The sequence below is a fragment of the Schistocerca piceifrons genome, chromosome 2 (assembly GCF_021461385.2).
Source record: "Schistocerca piceifrons isolate TAMUIC-IGC-003096 chromosome 2, iqSchPice1.1, whole genome shotgun sequence".
Lineage (NCBI taxonomy): Eukaryota > Metazoa > Arthropoda > Insecta > Orthoptera > Acrididae > Schistocerca > Schistocerca piceifrons.
In genome coordinates, this window is record NC_060139.1 from 267467383 (window position 1) to 267489004 (window position 21622).

The window sequence follows — 21622 nt, forward strand, 5'->3', positions numbered from 1 at the left end:
TCAAATCTTGGGAATTTGCAATTCCGAAATACAGGTGTTATAAGATTTAATATCCACTGTTTTGTAGCAGGCCCAAACATTTTATTTTATTTTGTTTCTTCCATGGTTTGTCTAGGTCTGCAGCTTTATTGTTATTCATAGACTTTTAAGATGAAAGGAGTGCCAAGGTAGTCTTCCTCAACTGTGTACCTTGGGGTTTGGAGTTTTTAGATCTTCCTTTTGCCTTACCATTCAGAAGGATTTGAGGGGCAATTTGGTCCGGAGTTATCTTTGAGAGATCAGGAGCAGTGGCTGGGTCATTGTTAAGGTTCTTCAATAATGTTCACATTTTCAGCTGTTCTGTTTCAAATATAGATTTGCTGCTAGGTCACACCATTTTTTACTTCTGGAAGCTGTTACAGTATGCAGGAGATCTTCACCTGTTTGGATTGTTTCCTCAGAGAATGGCTCATTGTCAAATAATTGTTCATATATCTCCAAGAGAGCCTTGCAATCTTCTTCATGTCCTGAGATATGAAGAAGATTGTTTTGGGATATATTTGCATGAGCTAACTTGAACTGATCTAGCAAATTCAGAATACACTGGAGATGGGTATGGTTTTAGGACTTCCATATCATGTTCTCGTATGAAATTCTCCCATTGTGCTTTCTTGAAGATAAATAGTATTTTGAAATGGGCAATCTCTGGTTTCATAACTGCTGCAACAGAACAGATAATAAGTTGATCCTGCGTGTGTGGGACTGGCTCAGCCATGTTCTTCTTCATGTGAACTGGCTCAGCAACTTTCTTCTTTACTTCCTGGACAAGGTGTTCACTGACCCAAATGTTAGGTTAGTTATATCCATGACCCCATCTAGCACTGTTGAAGAATGGTGGCATCTTTGGGTCATAAATTAACACCAGTCCTCTCTGTTCAATTCAGTCGCCCAGTTCTTCTCCATTTTTATCAGTTTTCCAGTAGCACCATGATGTACTGTGGCAGTTAAAAGTTACCAAATACTAGCTTAGTTGGAGTAAGTTGTGCTTGTGTGTATGTGTGCGTGTTTTGCTTCAGAAGAAGGACTCTGTCTGAAAGCTTACGAGTAAATATTTTAGCAATCTTTTTCATTGTGCCTGTCTGCAACTCAACACCTCAACTATGTGATGAATAGCATTGTAGCCTTTTTAAAACACTATTCTTATTTTAATAAGATATATAAACCTATATAACACATTTTCTCACAGTTTTGCAATAACAGATATATCCTGCACATACTACATAGTTACGTTAATAATGTTATTCAAATGGCACAATGTTTGGAGGAATCCTGCAGTCACACATCCTTTTTAATGAAAGTCCTATTAAGATGGGACAACTTTTATAAGAGCTGTTCCTTTAGATTGCCAATGGTCTTGCCACAGCGGTTAATGCTGGTTCCCATCAGATCACCGAAGTTAACCACTGTTGGGCTGGGCTAGCACTTGGACGGGTGACCATCCGGTCTGCCAAGCGCTGCTGGCAAGCGGGGTGCACTCAGCCCTTGTGAGGTAAACTGAGGAGCTACTTGATCGAGAAGTAGCAGCTCCGGTCTTGGAAACTGGCATATGGCTGGGAGAGCAGTGTGCTGACCACATGCCCCCGCATCCAGTGACGCCTATAAGCTGAGGATGACACAACAGCCGGTCAGTACCATTGGACCTTCATGGCCTGCTCGGGAGGAGTTTAGTTTTAGTTTTTAGTCCCTTTACATTACAGTTCACATATTACTAGACCTGCAATACGCACACTATCCACAATGTCGAAGAGCATCCATTAAATTCTTGGGACATTCTTCACAGAAATCAAGCAAAATTTCTGTTGCCATGTACACAAAATTCTTAACTTTTGTTACATAAAAGAGACAATGGCAAAGAACTCACCTCTTTATCTCCATTTACAACCTTACTCCTACTCAGGATTTCTGCTACTTTGGCCTCCAATTCAGACTGGGACTGTAAAAAGGAAATTGAAAGACAGTTATCAATGACAAATGTGGTATCTTATTGGCATGAAATATATGTGTATCCATAATCACAAAGGAAATGTGTAAAATTTCAAAGATGGGTGGTCTGTTTTGTATTACCACAAAGTAAGTGCAAGTGTGTCATGGATATTATTAGCAAGTTGGAATGGCATATCATTAACACAAAGTTGTTTTGCATTGTGGGAAAATAACACCATAAAATTTCAAACAACAGCTTTATCCTTGAAATGGTATAATATTTTATTGCCTACCACTCACATAGTAAGTTTAAGGTAAAATAAGAACAATAAAAACTTTAACGGCATGATTTAGGTGTTAGTTTTACCCTACAAGCTACTTCAGAGTTATAAGGTGACTTTGGTGTCTTGTACTCTCTGTGTGTTAAAGTTACTAGGCATACTGCCTGTACATTTCTTTTAATACACAGTGGCTCGGAAGTGATCTCGACTGCTGCCTAGCCGAGATCACTGCTCACCTCAAATGCAGCCACAGTCGGGCCTAGCGCCCGGAGATGACAGTGCCATATGTAAATGTATGTGTTTTGCAATTGGTTGGTTGGTTGGTTGATTCGGGGGAAGGGGAAGAAACAGCAAGATCATCAGTCCCATCAGATTAAGGAAGGATGGGAAAGGCAGTCGGCTGTTCCCTTTCACAGGAACCATTCTGGCATTTATCAGAAGTGATTTAGGGAAATCATGTTGTGTTTTGTCTATGTCTGATGAAGGACTTGGTCTTACAGTTGATAATATCCGATAGTCCTCTTTAAAAGCACCTCCCTAACACTCAACACCTCCTTTGTGTAGTGAGCACCAATCTGTCCCCTTTATATTGGTATTTCATCCCGGATTTTCCACTTATTGAGGGACAGTAGTACTTACTTAGAGTTACTGAAACAAAAGGCTTTTTGAGCGGCTCTGCCAGGCCAGCCCCCTATAGCACTGCCTGTTGGTCTGTGCTCAATACACATTGCTGGCTGTGAGTAACAAAGCACAGCCAACAAAGTGAAACACTGTACTTGTCATTTTCTAGATGTACATTTTAACGTTTTTTTGTGAGATGAAGCACTTTAAATACTGAAACTGGCAAATTTCTGCCACTTTGTCACCTGAGGATGGTTCACAGAATCAAACGGGCTGTGACTTAACAAATGCTCCTAAAATAACAGATGTGGTGGTTTTCTTAACATTCACTTACCAAGATGCCATCCTTCAGTATAGGAAAAATTCTTTTAACATACATTTTCAGTGGATTTTTGGTAACCAAGCAGGTAGGAAGCTCAAATTAAGTGGTTTTTTTTCCAGGCATAAAGAAGTACACTCAATAGTTGAACATATTCAAAGAGGGTATAAAAGTGTCACGTCAATGAGGCACTGTCTATTATCAACATTTTCTTCTCTTTGCTGTTGCTATGATGGCAACTATCATGCTCAAGAAATATTTGGTAGTACATAAGTGTTGAATTAATTTTGAATTTGGAATGTTTCATTCTACTCCGTGTGTAGGAGTCTGACAAAACAATACATGAAACTGCTTACATCACCAAGAAACCATTGCAATAGTGTAGCAACACGTATTTCAAATTTGAACTGTGTCCTTATGCTGTCAGAAATTTCAACTTAACTATCAACTTGTGCCAATGGATAAGCAATTTCGTACAAACATTCTCTTGCACTCTGCTGGAAATTGTTTTGCACAAGCTCTCACTGAAAAGAAATGAAACCGATGCAGAAAATTTGCCAACTCATCAAATATATTACATTAGTGGTGGTCACCTCCACACACATCTGATTTTATTCCTGCCAATGTTTAAAAACTTTCTGAATGATCTTTCCTGTGAGGCAAGTTTTGTCTTTACAGGACTGCAAATACACATCTCCAATAAACACTTCATTTCACTGTCATGGAGTTAGATAAAAATTTTCACATGGTAAAGGCACAGTGCAATGCAGAAATCACTTTACTCCACATCAGACTTCACATATTACAAAAGGAAGCAAGATGATCAATTTTTGACAATATAATGTAATTGGATGCATAAAAAATCTACTCACCAAGTGGCAGCCGGAGAACAAAGACTTCCCTCCTACATTAAAGACACCAACCATTTCCTAGATCACCTGAAATCTGTGTCCATCCCAGTCCGACTACACACCTTGCTCTTCTCACCAATGATGACATCTCCCTTTGTATCAGCATTCCCCACGGACATGGTCCGTCTGCTGCTGAATATTTCCTCAGTCTACGCCCACCTGATTCCAAGCCTAGAACATCCTTCCTGCTCACTTTAATCAAATTTGTACTTGCCAACACGTACTTTCACACCGCATGGGGTAACCGTTGTTTCACGGTCCGCACGGCTCCCCCCGTCAGAGGTTCGAGTCCTCCCTTGGGAATGGATGTGTGTGTCGTCCTTAGCGTAAGTTAGTTTAAGTTAGATTAAGGACCAATGACCTTAGCAGTTTTGTCCCATAAGACCTTACCACAAATTTCCAAATACTTCACCTTTGACGAGCAGACATACAAACAGATCAGGGATACAGTCATGGGAACTAGGATGTTTCCTTCTTATGCAAACCTTTTCATACGTCACTTGGAGGGGGCTTTCCTGGGATCCATAAGCCTTCAAGCCCCTGGTTTGATTTAGATACATTGATGAGATCTTTGCCATATTCACTCATGGTGAGGCTGGAATCTCTATATATCTTCTCCCAATTAAATCTCACATGGTCCTATTTTGAATCCCATGCCATTTTCCTTGATGTTGATCTTATCCTCACTGAAGGTCAGCTACACATTCTGTCCGCATAAAACTGATTCACAAACAACAGTACTTACATTTTGACAGTTGCCATCCTTTCCATGTCAAATATTCCATCCCATACAGCCTTGGCATTCGAAGCAAACATATCTGCTTGGATGCAGACTCTTTACAGCAACACACCACCATTCTCACCTCAGCCTTCCCTGGATGTAATTACCCCACCAACCTAGTTCAGAAACAGATATCCTTGGCCACCACATCCAATCCTGGTAGTGCTGATCCCTCCAGAAACAACTTCAGAGTTTATCACTTGTCATCAAGCCCTGAAATGAGATCCATTCTGTCTGATATTTTGCCCACCACACATAAAATAGCTTTTCGCCACCTTCCCAGTCTCTGCAATATCCTTGTCAGGCCCTACACTCCTTCTGCACCCATCTCCCTACCCTATGGCTCGTACCCCTGTGACTCTCCCCCTGCAAGACTTGCCCTATGCACCCTCCTACATCAACCTGTAACAGCCCTGTAAATGGCCAAACATGTACTACCGAGGGAGAGCCACCTGGAAATGACCCAAGTCATGTACTAACTGTTCTGTGGACACTGTTCAGCCTTTTTCATTGGCATGACTATCACCAAGTTTTAAGTTAGGATGAATGGGCATAGGCAGAGGATGTATACAAGCAACACACAATATCCTGTTGCAGAGCATGCTCTACAACATGACAGTCGTGACCCTGGTGCCTGTTTCACCACACATGTCATTTGGACTCTCCCTCCCAGACACCAGTTTCTCATAACTCTGCAAGTGCTACATGTCCTTGGTTCTCACCATCCACCTGGCCTTCATTTACATTTATTTCTTCCATCTCAGCATTTCTTCACAGTAACTGCTCCTTTCTTCATTCTGTTTTAATTTTTTACATCTTCCATTTTCTGACCTGCCTATTTTTCGCCGTCCACCTCCCACCTCAGTTACACATACAATGTACTTATCACTCTTATTAATTCATGCACAACGTTTTAGTGCTAATCTCTGTTTTGCATCTTACCCTGTCTTCCATCTTTAAGCTCTGGGGTTTTCAAATCTATCTGGTGCAGTCCCCAACAATCAGTCTTTCCTTCTTATCTCGTCCTGTAAGTCTCCCCTGCCCCATGGTTCTGGGTGACTTCTTAGTACTCTATCCCTTTTCCTAAAACCTCTCCAGTCCTTTTCCTTCACCCCTCTCCCACCCCCTTCAACCCTTATGCCAGGACAACGAGCCACTGGCTCCGAAAGCTTGCATATGTGGAACCTTTTTTTATACGTGTGTTCTCTTGCCACTGCTTGGTGAGTAGATTTTTTATCTACCCAGTTACATTTATATTGTCAAAGAGGAAGGAAGATTATGGTTTGATTTCATGCTGGTGAGGTCATCACAGAAGCAGACAAACTCAGGCTGAGGAAAGAGAGAGAAGGGTACTGGTCACATACTTTTCAGAGACACCATTCTGGTATTTTCCTCAAGTGATTTAGGAAAATCTAATCTGGATCGATAGACAGGATTTCAGCTGTCATTCTTCCCAAAGAATCTCGTATAACAGTAAAATTAACCCAAAGTTATTTTAAACTGACAGATTCCATTTCCATTCAGTAAATGAACTGATAAGTACATGATAAGATCAGAGAACATCAAAAGAACTGAGATAAGTGTATACAGACACATTCATCCGGATTTCATAAGATTAGTTTTTTGATAATATGTATCAATGAGGACACGGGCATTTAGAACAATTATATCAATATAATTGGACTGGACTGTGGACTGTAGATGGTAAGTTAAAACTGAAAGCTGGACTGGGGATGAAATCTGGGGAATTCCTTTAGCATGCAAAGTGCCACCAGCTGCACATAGGGAGCATACCTGACTGAAAGCTTCACCTTGCCACTTCCCTTCAAAATTATTGATGTAACCACACCTTATAATTGTGGTGACAAGGGCATGTGTGTGTGTGTGTGTGTGTGTGTGTGTGTGTGTGTGTTTTCCACTTTTGATGGAAGTAAGAGGTGTGGCAAGTAAATAACAAAACTGCTGTCAGAAATGTGATTTATTACAAACAAAGTTACAACTAACTTTTATCCTCTTCAACATATGGCCCTCCCCTATCTACATGCATCTACATAGATGTCTTCCATTGTTGAAAGCAAGGCTGTAGGTCATGCACTGTCATCTTCTTCAATAACTCTGCTGTTTTTGCTTTTACTTCTTCAACAGACTGAAACTGTGTTCCCTTCAATGGACTTATCACTTTTGGGAAGAGATAAATATCACAGGGAGCCAGATCTGGTGAATATGGAGTTTCCCTCAGCTTCATTACGACTTCTTTGTAGTATTTCTGACCAATGGTTTGACCCTCAATTGCCAGTTTGGTCGTGATAACACCCCTAGCAGAAGAAAAAGTCAGCATTGCCTTCAGTTTTCATTTGCTCATTTCTAATTTTTTCATTCTTGGTGATGTGGGAGTTGTTGTGACAGTGCCATGAGATTTAAAAGTGCCGCTACGTCAGTACGCAAACACGGCGATAGAGGCGCTCCGCAGCTCGGCCGAGCGCAGGAGCGCCACCTGGCTATGAACGGCGCCGGCCGCATGTCACGGCACGGCAGTGGAATGACAGATACGGAATTAGTAGCATGTAACCCGCTATTGTTTCTACTTTGGTGTATCCATGCAATTTATTAGTGATTAAAGGTTATAACACTTTTTGGCGACGAGGTCGGATATTTTTTTTCCTGCGTTGTGGGATTGTGTGTTCGTGTCGGGGCAGACATGGAACAGATTCTGCAAGTGCTCATTGAACAACAAACACAGCTGATGGCTGCTATTCAGGCGTTGTCGATGTCGCTTACTCATCATCTGTCTTCCTCTTCTCTGCCTCCGTTCCCTCCTAACGATGAGGCCACTGAAGACTGGGAGGATTATGAGAAGCGTTTGCGGCAACACTTCTTGGCTTTCGGCGTTGTTGACGCTCCTATGTGTAAGTCGTTATTTCTATCTTGGATTTCCCCACGGATCTATCAGCTGCTATCTCAGTTAGCCCCTCTGCGGGAACCTGCCTCTCTGTCCTTCCAGGAAATGTGTGACTTGTTGTCTAACTATTACCGAAAAAACACCCACGTCGTGGCCGCCCGCGTGGCGTTCTACCGGTGTCGTAAACAGCCCCATCAATCTTACCGGGCTTGGGCGGCGGAACTACACGGTCTGAGTAGGAAATGTCAGTTTGTCACGGACTCTCATCATGAGTCTTATGCTGATTCAATGGTTCGGGACGCTATTCTACGGCTTGCTACTGATAAAGAAGTTCGGCAACGTGCCTTACAACTGCCAAACCCGTCGTTGTCGGAAGTTCTCAGCATCGCTCAATCTTTTGAAGTGTCTCACGCTGTTGGTGCGCAAATAGACGTGTGGTGTGATGTAGGCGCCGTAGAGACCACTTTCGACGCGGACAATTTGCCTGTTTCACAGGCGAACGACGATGTGGCGGCGGTTCACTCGCGTCAACAACGTCGCGTTGGGCCGCCACGCTCGCAGCGAAAACAGCAACCACAGAAGCAGGTTCGTTCCGCACTTCCTTCTTGTCCACGTTGTTTCGTACAGCATGACAGGGCCGCGTGTCCAAAACGTTGGCCCACGTGTAATTCATGTAGGAAAAAAGGCCACATTGCTTCTGTGTGTCAGTCCCCTAAAGTTCCTGTCGACGAGGACGAGGCATCGGACATGGATGTTAACTGTGTGCTTTCTCAAACAAATAAGTTGTTTGTTACTGTTTGTGTTCTGGATAAAGACATTCGCATGCAAGTGGACACTGGCTCTGCAGTAACTCTCATTAATTCTCGCACATATTTGGTGTTGGGCTCCCCTCCCTTGTCTCTAGTTACGCGAAATCTACGAACTTATAATAAGCAGAAAATTCCTGTCGTTGGCCAGTTTGATGCTTCCACTGCCTACAAGTCTGTTGTTAGGCCCCTCACGTTTTATGTGGTGGATCATGCGGGCACTGAAAACCTTTTCGGTTATGATGCTTTCCAGTTATTCGAGTTCTCCATTGATGATGTGCACCTCATATCTGAGTATATTCCGTATCAACAGCTGGATGGATTGTGTTCTGAATTCTCGTCCGTGTTCTCTGCTGGTCTGGGTCGTGCCAAGGATTTTGAAGCCCACATTACTCTTAAACCTACAGCTCGCCCTAAGTTTTTCCGGGCATGCTCTATTCCGAAGGCGTTGCATGCACCTGTCAAAGCTGAGATAGACAGGTTGACAGCTTCGGGGATTCTCTTTCCTGTTACCTCCAGCGAATGGGCATCGCCAATCGTGGTGGTTTCTAAACCAAACGGGAGTCTGCGATTGTGTGGTGATTTTAAAGCCACTGTCAACGCTCAGAGCCTCATTGACACTTATCCTCTTCCCCGTCCTGAGGAGTTATTTACCAAGCTCGCTGGGGGCCAGTTCTTTTCCAAACTTGACTTATCGGAGGTGTACCATCAGTTGCCGTTGGATGCGTCTTCCAAGGAATTTCTCGTCATCAATACTCCTTGTGGGTTGTATCAGTACCAGCGGTTACCATTTGGCGTCGCTAGTGCGCCGGCCATTTTTCAGTGGTTTTTGGAACAGCTCACGGCTTCCGTTCCCGTCTGCATCAACTATCTGGATGACATTGTTGTCACGGGGGCCTCCACTGAGGAGCACCTTCGCAATTTGCGTTCACTGTTTCGGGTTCTGTATTCGGCTGGGTTGAAGTGCAATCTGGACAAGTCAAAGTTCTTCCGACCCTCCATTGTGTATCTTGGTTTCCACTTGTCCCGTGAGGGTATACGTCCTCTACGGCAGCACGTTGCAGCCATTATCGCTCTACCCCGGCCGTCTACAGTCAAAGAACTTCAGGCGTTTCTAGGCAAGATTGCTTATTATCACAAATTCATTCCATCCGCGGCGGCGGTGGCTCATCCTCTGCATCAGCTGTTATGCAAAAACGTTCCTTTCTGTTGGTCCGACGAGTGTGAGCAGGCTTTTGTCCACCTGAAGGCTCATTTGCAGTCGGCGCCTTGTCTTGCCACATTCCGTCCGGGTCAGCACTTGGTTCTGGTGACTGATGCGTCACAGTATGGCCTAGGGGTTGTTCTCCCCATCGGTACGAGGATGGGTCGGAACGACCCATTGCCTACGCTACCAAGACCCTCAACGATGCCCAACGGCGTTACTTTCAAATCGAAAAGGAGGCGCTCGCTATCATTTATGCTCTAAAAAACTTCAGCGTTTTTTTGTATGGTTCTAAGTTTCACCTCATCACCGACCACAAGCTGCTGGTCTCTCTGTTCAGCCCCTCGGCGTCGCTTCCGGATAAGGCAGCTCACTGCCTGCAACGTTGGGCCTTATACTTGTCTCGTTTTCACTATGAGATCCACTATCGCCCCACAGCCCAGCACGCCAACGCTGACGCGTTGTCGCGTTTGCCGATGGGCCCCGACCCGGTTTTCGATCAAGATTAACTACTGTTTCCACATTGATGAGGAAGAACATCGTGCAGTCGAGGGTTTTCCACTTACAGGTTCGAAGGTCGCGTCGGCTACTGCGCGGGACCCGGTCCTGCGACAGGTGATCGGTTTTGTTCAACGGGGTTGGCCGGACAGGACCAAGGGCCGGGCATCGGATCCCCTTCGCAACTACCATGCCTCGCGCCTTCGTCTGTCTGTTCATGAGGGTGTTGTTCTTCTGGCCACGGATGGTGCATCTCCACGGGTCGTGGTGCCAGCCCCTCTTCGCAAAGATGTTCTCAAACTATTGCATGAAGGCCATTGGGGGATTTCTCGGACTAAGTTCCTGGCCCGCAGGCATGTTTATTGGCCCGATATTGATTCGGACATCGCCCACATGGTCGCTGCGTGTGGTCAGTGTGCTCAACAACTGGCTGCACCCCATACAATGCCCTCTCCGTGGCCTGATCCGGCGCAGCCGTGGGAACGGGTGCACGCTGACTTTGCCGGCCCCTTCCTCTGCACTTATTGGCTACTGTTGATTGACGCCTTCTCGAAGTTTCCGTTTGTTGTTCGATGGCTTTGTCCAAAATCTTTGCGCTAGAAGGTCTCCCATCCACAATTGTCATGGACAATGGCCCTCAGTTCTCTTTGCAGGCCTTCCGTGATTTTTGTACTGGACAAGGGATTCATCATGTTACAGGACCGCCCTTCCATCCGCAGTCGAATGGGGAGGTCGAGCGCCTTGTCGGCACTTTCAAAAGCCAGATGAAAAAATTCCTTAGTGATTTTTCCACAGATGTCGTTCTGTTGCAATTTCTGAGTTCTTATCGCTTCACGCCTCTGGGTGATCGCAGCCCTGCTGAACTCTTGCATGGCCGCCAACCGCGCTCTCTACTGCACCTGCTTCACCCCGTCAGGCCTTGTACTGTGTCCCCTCGTGTGGGAAAATACTCGGTGGGTGCCGACGTGTGGGCACGAGGGTATGGATCTCACCCTAAATGGATTCCAGGGGTGGTCCAGGCTCTTCGCGGCCGCCGTCTTTGTGAAATACGTACAGATGACGGCATGGTTGTTCGCCATTACGACCAGATGCGCCCACGAGTGGTGGCCACGCCGGTGCCACTGTCCCTTCTTTCGCCTCCACCAGCCCGAGAAGCCAGTCCTGTCGCTGCTGCTGATCTTCCGTGCGTGTTGCTGCAGCCGACGTCACTACCGCTTCCGAGTACGCCAGAACCGGCCCCAGTCGCGATGCCGCCTTCTCCGGGACCCATCTCGCTGGAGCACACCCCCAGGTCCTCGACATCTATGGATGCTGCTCTGGGGTTTTCACCCAACATCTTGTCCAGGAGGCACGTTCCACGCGCAAGCTTCCGTCCTGGACATTTTCGACCATACTCTCGTGTTTCTCCGCGGGATCTTCTCGGGGCATCCCAAGAGGCCATGGATGTCTCCGCACTGTCTGTGCCTCCAAGGAAGTGAGTGTTTTTTTTTCAAAGGGGGGAAAAGTGTTGTGACAGTGCCACGAGATTTAAAAGTGCCGCTACGTCAGTACGCGAACACGGCGATAGAGGCACTCCGCAGCTCGCACGAGCGCGGGAGCGCCACCGGGCTATGAACGGCGCCGGCCGCATGTCACGGCACGGCAGTCGAATGACAGATACGGAGTTAGTAGCATGTAACCCGCTATTGTTTCTGCTTTGGTGTATCCACGCAATTTATTAGTGATTAAAGGTTATAACAGGAGTCTTCCAGTGCATCGATTAATGCTTTGTTTCTGGGCTGTACTTGAGTATCCATGTTTTACCACATGTGATGACGTGTGAGCAAGTCCATTTCCTCATTGAGTCATTCCATGTCATCACAGCAAGATATTTTCTGTTGGTCCTTTTGTTCTTGAGAGAGTTTTGCACAAACTTTGGTCATGTTTCAATCATTATGTGAAACTTGTCTTACTGTCTCTTTGTTCATGGTCAAAATGTCTGTGGTCACCCGAATGCTCACACGCCAGTCATTCCAGACAATTTCATTAATTTAATTTTCTGACTGTATGCTTCAGTTTTTGAGTTTACAGATCGACTGTGATGTTCATCATCTTCAGCCTCGTCCTGGCCTTCTGAAAACTATTTGTGCTATTCAAAAACTCACACATGTGATATAACGTTATCACTAAGCACTTCTTTTAACATATGAAAACATTCTGTTGCTGAGTTTTTTTAATTACACAGGGAATTTGAGGTTAATGTGATGCTCAATTTTTGGTTAACCATGCTTTTGGCACTACTACAAAACAACATCCTCTACAAACAAGGCTGTAAAGCAAACTAAAGCAGACAGAAAGACAAAACGAACAGCGGCTGCTCTTGAAGGTTCAAGGTAAGCCGCACTTCAATAACAACCTCCCTCTATGCAGCTATTTAACTGCCACACATTTTATATTGTGCTGGACATAAGAGAGGAGCAAGTGGTAAGTACAAAGTATGGGTCAGTCCACTACTTCATTTTTCATGTCCACTGATAATAGATCCCAGGAAAGGGCATGGGGCAGGGATGAAAGAAACCCAGGCATTACTTGCTTTTGGCATAACTGAGAAATCTGGATATGTTATTTTCCACCACCATATGAAATATTAAACAAAACATTCAACAGCTTTGACTGAGATAAGGTGTAGACTCATTTCTCTGCCTGAAGTTTCATCTCTCAGTACTAGAGACATCACTGGAAGCTATAACGATCTGGAAGTCACTATCAAACTTAAACAACCTCGGTAAGTCAAACTGCTTAAGGAATGCAACAACACTTGTCATCTGGGAAACATGGATAAATCGGCAGATGATGTTGTGGCTCGGAATATGATAAAAGACATGGTTACAAGAAATCCACAATTTATTAGGTCATGGTGTGGCAGTGTAAACATAAGTAGCACAATACCACATAGTGACTAATACAGGACACGTAAAGTTTGATCACAAGTATAGACCACTGGCCGGAGTTGGTACTTGGCAATACATACAGCATTTGAAAACTAAAGGCCCCTGGCTATCGGCTCAAACTGTGTGACACGTGTCACAGTAGTGGCAGTGATTGTGTAGCAATGTACATGTTACTACAGCAGGTTGTGCTCTGGTGTCAGGGATACATCAAATTCATTTCTCCAATACTACATTTTTATCAGCATCTAATCATTACTGTATTAGAATGTATATTTATTTATTTGTTTAAACTGATCTGTTTAGGGTCATCAGGCCCTCCCAGGGTTTCACACATACATCATAGTTACCTAAGCAATTTTAGTATGAAAACTAGCACTAAAACGATTTGAGTGTCTGCAGTGGTGGTGTGAGTAAATTATACTGACTATGAAGTAACAAAGCATTAATAATAGCATTACTTGTACTACTACAGATGCAGCCACTAATAGTAACAATAACAATAATTGTTCTAATAATATTAGTAGTGGCAGATAAAAGAAAAAAAAGAAAAAATTATGGGTCTACAAAATACATGTTTTTTGATATAGCAATTTATACTGCAAGAAAATTTAAGAAGATTACATCAGCTAAGAATACTGTGAAACAAGGAGATCAGATTGGAAAGAGGGATGTATGAGACTTTGAGAATGTGGCTGAATGATGGAGTGAGACAGAGAGAATTTTTCTCTGGTGGGAATGGGTGTGTTCTGCCATTTTGTTCAGACAAGAGAGTTAAGGTCAAGGAGAGAGATGAGGGACAGTGTTCAGTAGAGAAGACAAAGGGTATGGAAATCTCTGTGCTTGTTTGCACACAGCCAGGAGAGCTATGCATATGATGGTGAAATGTGCTAGACAGATATAATGAACACAGGCAGTCAGAACCAGTTCTATGCGCTGTGAGCTTTCCTGAGAAAGGCATTACAGGATAACATTGCTGTGATCAATAATTGGAAGAATAAATGTTTGTACAAGTTTCTTTTTCAGGTCAAGACAGAAGAGCTTTTTATGTTTCTGTAGGGTGTGGAGAGTTGCTGATGCCTTCTTGCATATTGCAACTATGTCACAGTCCAGTTTAGACTTTCATCTTTTATTACTGCTAGGCTCTTTGCTGAAGGACAGAAGTTGATATATGTTCCATTTAGGGTTAAAAAGATGGTAGAGATTCCCAATATTTTGAGCTAAAGGGCCTAGAATGACCAACTTGTATCAATTGGGTTATGGATAGGTTGAGCTTTAACCCTATATCCTGTACCCATTTTGATAGTGCACACAGGTCAGTATTGAGATTCCCGATAGCTGTCTGCATGTTTATAGGTTTTGCACTTAGATACAACTGGAGGTCATCAGTGTACATGTGGTATCTGCAATAGGACAAGACTGATGACACATGATTTATGTATAATGACAAGAGTGTAGGACCTAATACTAAACCCTAGGGGATGCTGCATACTACCTGCCTCCATTGTGACTTTATGGTGCCAGACATGACACATTGCTGGCGAGACATCAGGTATGAGTGAAACCATTGCAATGCACTTATTGAGAAATTTATGCTGCTATGTCTGGCAAGTCATAGTCAATGGTGTCAAAGACTTAGCTGAAGTCTAAGAAGCAGATGATAGTTGCCTCTTGTGCGTCCTAGCTTCAGGTCATCTGTTACGTTTATTAAGAAAGATGATGTATTGCGATGTTTATAGAAACCTAATTGGTATTTGTCTAGTAGGTTGTTAGTAGTTAGGTAGTTTGTTAGCTGGTTGTGGATTATATATTCTAAAGCTTTGGACAGTGCAGGAAGAATGCAAATAGGTTATTAATCAGATAAGGCTGTGGCAGCACCCTTTTTAGGTAAACCCTTAAATAGTCCCTGTTTCCAGGCCTCAGGGAAAACAGTTGTAGTGAAGGAGTGGTTGAAGATATCTGTTACAGTGGGCCGTAGTGGGTCAATAATAAGCTTCATCTTTTGTACTGTACTGCCATCATGTCCAGTACATTCTGACTTGAAATGCGTTACGGTTTTTTCTTGACAGCGTTGCAGATAACATTCTTTAGGTAGAATTTTTGGTGGCTAAAGTCATTTACCCCCATTAAATAATCAATGGCTCTCTGTTTTGTTTGTGGTTCAGTTTTTGTCATAGGTAATGTGAAGTACTGGCTCAGTTCATTGGCTAGGACTTTGCCTATACCAAAACCACACAGGTTTTTGCATAGGACAGTTGGTCTATTTCTGTTGTCAGTTGATGTATGGGCATGCCTCATTTTTGCATTTCACAAACCTTGATTGACTCTGTTGCGCTTGTGCTTGTAAGTAATATGATTTTCAGGAGTCTTGGTGCTATTTGTATGCTTGGTATGCAGTGTTTATGAGAATCATGAGCTGTTTCAGTTCTTCAATTACCAAGGTGTATGTTTCCTTCTTACTTTTCCAGTCTTGAAGGGGGGGATACTCGTCACACTGTTGAGTAAGTGTGTTGGTAAACCCATTAAGTTTTTGGTTTATGTCTGAGAAAGTAACATAAGACATCTTCCAAGCTATTTTTTGCGCCTCAGATGCAAATTCAGAAAAGTTAATGCGTTTGAAGTCTTAATACTTAGTCAACTGTGGTTTCCTTCTCAGACATTCTAGTGGGGTACATCACAAAAATTATGTCATGGGTGGACATGCTAGGTGCAGATATTTGAGGAGTATGACTTACTCTGTTTGAGGATTTCATTGCAAATATATCCAAAAGAGTGTGGCTACTGTTCGTATGATGGGTAGGAACAAGCTGAAGTAGTGACACATTTAAGAAGAAAGGATCTGCTTAAATTCTGCTCTGGATGGACTATTGTATAGAAAATCAGCTATAATTATATGCTCATATGTCAATTCGTGATTTCAAAGAGCAGTTTAAAAAAGACAAACCTGCTTACCTCAGCAGGCTTTGTAGAGGACATAAACAGGCACTTCATTTGATCTCTCTGAACATATGTTCCAATTGCTTATCTTCATTACTGTTGGATGTGTGTAGCACACTAGGTGATAAATCAGGTTGTATGAAGGCCCCTACTCCACCCCCTTATCAGTTACATCCGTCGTGTCTTAGAAAGATGTAACCATCTAGATTTACTGAATTTGTGGGAATCCTTGGACTGAGCCAGGTCTTCGACAGATGAATTACAAGGATTTCTATGTTTTGAAATACATAACAGAACTTGTCAAGATGACGTGGCAGAGACTGAACATTTGTGTGTGTGCAGTACATAGCTTAGTCTTTTTTGGGCACGAAGCTTGCAAGGATGCCACTAGTGGATATCGATGACGCTGGCCCAATGAGGGTGGGGAAACAATGCATTCCAGAGCACTGCTCTAGGGAAGAGGGAGGGGGGGAGTATGGGAGCAGAGCTCCTAGTTAACCTATAGAGAGGCTATAGCAATTCACGCATAAAAACAATCTTAACAGGAGAGAAGAATGACTGCAATTAAACAAGTTAGTGCTCAATAAAGTAAACAGCTCAACTCCACCTCATTACAAGCTACATAAAACATGTTGACCTGATGTCATTATCATAGGCAGTGGTCTGACAACGTCTCCGATGATGCCTCCAGCATTCAGAGATAAAATGTTAGGCTGAGAAATATGCCTTGGACCATGGTTTAAAGGCAGTTGGTCTGTATTTTTTTAACTTTCTTTTCTTAGAAATTACAGAACATGTTTCTATTATAAAAGTTGGTCAAAATACCCTCATCACTCCCATCTGTTTTTCTCATTTTTAAATGTGTTAAGTAACTATTGGATACTTACCAGTTGTCATGAGATTATAAATCTACAAAAAGACTTTTGAGACACAACATTTTTTTAAAAAAATCAAAAGCTGTTATAGTAATTTTCACAAACAGTTGGCAATGGTATCCTAGCAGGCAACACACTCAAAGCAAATAACTTAAAAATGTGTGTGTTAATCAGAATTTCTATTTCTGTCTCACTCTTTATGCATCTTATCATTATCTTCAGTTTCAACATTTTGTTGACAAAGAACCAGCAACTTTGTTAAATTGCTTGAAGTGTTTATTAATGATTCTGTCAACCATACAGGTTCATTTCAAGCCTGGCCCACTGAGGCTGCTCCGACAGTTCTTGATCTTAATATTAAACATTAAAGTGGTAACACATCCTTTATAAATGTTTGCAGAATGAATGCCACAATCCACACACGCCTCTTACCAACTCAAAATCAAACTCAGATTGAGGTAGGTTTGAAACTAGTCACCTAATATAAATACTACATCTGTTGGACGGAATCATTAATAAACACTTCAAGGAATTCTCAATATCTATTATCTACTTCAAATTTTAATAAATCTCTTATATATTATCTCCTTGGGTATATATACAACAAATACAACAAGAATGTACAGTAATACAATTCACCTCAAATCTTTTAACAAAGTCTTTTGTTGTGTCTAAGGTTATGGAACCTTTGGGAATAAGTGGATATATTAAATTCTCTGCAACTCTGTTTCTGTCAACAACTGCATTCCAGCGATTCAGCTGCTGCTTTACATTCGTGAAACCAACCACTCGTTTTATCTGCAAAATACAACAAGTGAATTATTTAAAACTCTTAGGTCAATTGCTGATGTTGAGATGATATAATTTATTTCACAGTACAGTATATTAAGTGTTTAACACATAATATTCATGGAATATGAATGATATTGTCTTCATTAAACACAAAAGCTTGTAATATTTAAGGCAAGACAACTGTCAAAAAGTCAAAAAATTAAATTGCACATTTAGATTATGAATCGAGCAATTAAAAATACAATAGAAACTGCATTTTTCAACTTTGGACTTGGATAAAATATTCTCGGTTAACCTGCTGTGTCAAATCCAGATAAAATCTCAAGCTTTCAGTGACAGCCACCATAATCGCCATCAGGGGCTAAGTCTGAATTACTTCTGATGACGACGATGGAGGCATTCACCAAAAGCTTGGGTTTTCATCCAAATTTGAAACAAAGTAAACCAAGAGCTTTTTATCCTGAGCTTTTCTCATGTGAGACTTCACAGCCAAACTGTGGTCTGCTTAAAAAAGACACAAATGTTGTTGTGGTCTTCAGTCCGAAGACTGCTTTGATGCAGTTCTCCACACTCAACCACCCTGTGTAAGCTTCTTCACTTCAAAATAACTACATCAACCTTCACCCATATGAATCTGCTTACTGTATTATCCCTTGGTCTTCCTCTACAGTTTTAAACCCCCCTCCTGCCCCCCCCCCCCCCCCCCCCACACACACACACACTTCTGTCCAATATCACACTGACAATTTCTTGACTTCTCAGAATGTGTCCTAACAACCACTCTTTTCTTTTAGTCAAACTGTGTCATTTCAATTCAGTACTCGCTCATTAGTTACATGGTCTATCCATGTAACTGTTAAAATTCTTCCATAGCACCACATTTGAGAAGCTTGTATTCTCTTCTAGCCTGAATTGCTTATTGTTCATGTTGTGGTTCCTTACAAGGCTACGCTCCAAACAAAACAAAAGACTTCCAAACACTTACATTTATATTCAGTGTTAGTAATTTCATCTTTTTAAGAAATGCTCTCCTTTCTACAGTTGATCTTATTTTTATAGCCTCTCTACTTTGACTATCATCTGGCACTTTCAGTGCCTCATTTAATCTAATCCCAGCAGTGCTGCTTGATTTAATCTGACTTCATTCCATTATCCTTGTTTTCATTTTATTGATGCATATTTTATACCCTGTCTTCAAGACATTATCCATTCCATTCAACTGCTCTTCCCAGTCCTTTGCTGTCTCTGACAGAATTACAATGCCACTGGCAAGCCTCAAAGTTTTTATTTATTCTCCCAGAGTTTTTCCTTTCCCAAATTTCTCCTTTGTTTCCTTTGCTGCTTGCTCAATGTATATTCTGAATAACAACAGGGACAGGATACAATCCTGACACACTCCATTCTCAATTACTGCTTCCCTTTCATCTACAAAATTTTTATACCTGCAGTCTGGTTTCACTATAAGTTGCATATAATTCTTTGCTCCCTGTATCTTATCTCTGCTATCTTCACAGTTTCAAAAGGTGTTTTCCAATCAGTATCGTCAAAAGCTTTCACTAAGTCTACAAATGCTATGAATGTGAGTTTGCCTTTCTTCAGCTTATCTTCTAAGATAAGTCATAACATCAGTATTGCCTTGCATGCTCCTATCTCTCTCTCTGGAGCAAAAAAATGACATTCTCCAAGGCTGGTTTCTTCTAGTTTTTCCATTCTTTGATAAATAATTTGCGTCAGTATTTACAACCATAACTTATTAAATTGATAGTTTGGTTCACTCCTGTCGGCATATTTTCTTTGGAACTGGAATTATTACATTCTTCCCGAAGTCTGACAGTTTGTCTGTCTCATATATCTTGCAAATCAGGTAGAATAGATTGGTCATGGCTGGCTCTCCTATGGATCTTAATAATTCTGAGGGAATGCCATCTTCTGAGAATTTTGATGTAGTGTGTACTAATGATTTCTTCTCTTGGTCAGAAAACAGTGTTATTGATGCATGTAAAACAGGTAATAACTGTATTGGACCTGAATTAGATGGTATTTTTTATGTAGATGTGAATGAGAGCTGTGAAATGACTGTGGTTGGTAGGTCTGAGACTGGTAGCTTATTGCAAATGAACGTAGGTGTGGTATGTGACTTTTTGATAGAGATACGACTTGTGTTGTTAGTGATGTTATTGATGAAGTAGTTTTGGAAGAATATGATGATGATGACAATGATAAGATTTTTGTGAAATTTAAGAATAATGAAGTTTCAGAGTTATTTGCGAATACAGGTAAGGTAAGTGATGTTTGTGATGATGTAAGTGAGAGTCATGGAATACCAGTCCAGTCAAAGCAGTATTTCATTAATGCCATGCAGAGTAATGATCCAAGCAGTACCGATGAGTTATCTGTAAGCCTAGAGAATAAAGGAGAAAATTTTTTGAAATTTGTGTGGGACCATATTGCTGATAACATAGATAAATTTGCATTCTGGAATAAGTTAACTGTGGTTAGTCAAAATCAGTATCCAAATTGGTGGAATGAAGTGAAAGAGGATCTAAGTATGAAACGTAATTTTGACAGTAAAGTGTTTTGTGTTCCTTCTGTAGTAAGTGACGTTAGTTGTGCTATGGAACCCATTCAGTGTGCTCAATCTTTACCTGTCAACACATGTAACCAAAGTAATGCAATGATACCAGTAAAATTGATAAAACCTTGCAAAAACAGTGTAGATGTAGCATTTGATGAAATTGAAAGTGATCTCTTACATGAAGTGTCTAATAACAGAGATGATTATTCAGATTTTGGATGTCCTCACATTAGGATTAAGATTGATCAGTGGGAAGGGAACTGTTTGATTGATACAGGTAGCCCAATTTGTTGTACAGCTGCACAATTTAGACACAAAATACAGTATAGTAAGAATTTTGTGGAAGTGCCCATTGTAGGTGTAAAGATAAAAGCAGCTTCAGGTAAGCAAAGCAAATTGGTAAAATCTCAAGTACTTTTAACGTTTAGTACAGAATGTAAAATCTTTGAACATGGATGTTTAGTGATCCCTAGTCAGGAAGAGAACATAATTCTCGGTATGGGTTGGATGGCGAAAGTTGTGGATTCTTTCGGATGGAATGCTAAAGTAATTGCTTATTTTGGAACCTAAAAGTAATACTTATGTGGAAACTAATTTCTATATCTTAAACTGTGGGGAAAATTGTAACTATTTGCTAAACATTGTGAACCATCGTGAGTACCAGGTGTTTGATGATGATACAGATTTTGATGGGACTGAGGATCCATATTTTGAAAAAGTAGTGGATTCTAAGCAAGGGAAGCTATGACTCTTAATGATATACAAGAGGAACAACTTGGAAATTTGTTTAGTGAAAAACCAGGGAAAGTGAAAGGCTATCAGTACATGCTTTACTTTAAAGATAATCAACCTTCCTTTCTCCAGCCATATAGTATACCATTTCCAAAAGGAAAGATGTAGAGAAAGAAATTCTGAAAATGGCAACATGGAATGTAATAGAAAGAAGTAGGAGTGTTTACAATAATCCTTTAGTTGTTGTTGTTGTTGTTGTTGTTGTGGTCTTCAGTCATGAGACTGATTTGATGCAGCTCTCCATGCTGCTATATCCTGTGCAAGCTTCTTCATCTCCCAGTACTTACTGCAACCTACATCCTTCTGAATCTGCTTAGTGTATTCATCTCTTGGTCTCTCTCTACGATTTTTACCCTCCAACGCTAAATTTGTGATCCCTTGATGCCTCAGAACATGCCCTACCAACTGGTCCCTTCTTCTTGTCAAGTTGTGCCACAAACTC

The 21622-nt window shown here is 41.9% G+C and overlaps 1 protein-coding gene across 1 annotated transcript in view; it reads right to left on the bottom strand.

Annotated features, from left to right (window-relative positions):
• Positions 1-21622, bottom strand: part of LOC124776466 (U3 small nucleolar RNA-associated protein 14 homolog B) — a 73357-nt gene that overhangs the window by 26118 nt on the left and 25617 nt on the right. The window contains exons 3-4 of the mRNA XM_047251479.1: positions 17661-17819; positions 1901-1972 (exon numbers count right to left, since the gene is read on the bottom strand). Of these exons, the coding sequence (XP_047107435.1) occupies positions 1901-1972; positions 17661-17819 (231 nt within the window). The remainder of the gene's footprint in view (positions 1-1900; positions 1973-17660; positions 17820-21622) is intronic.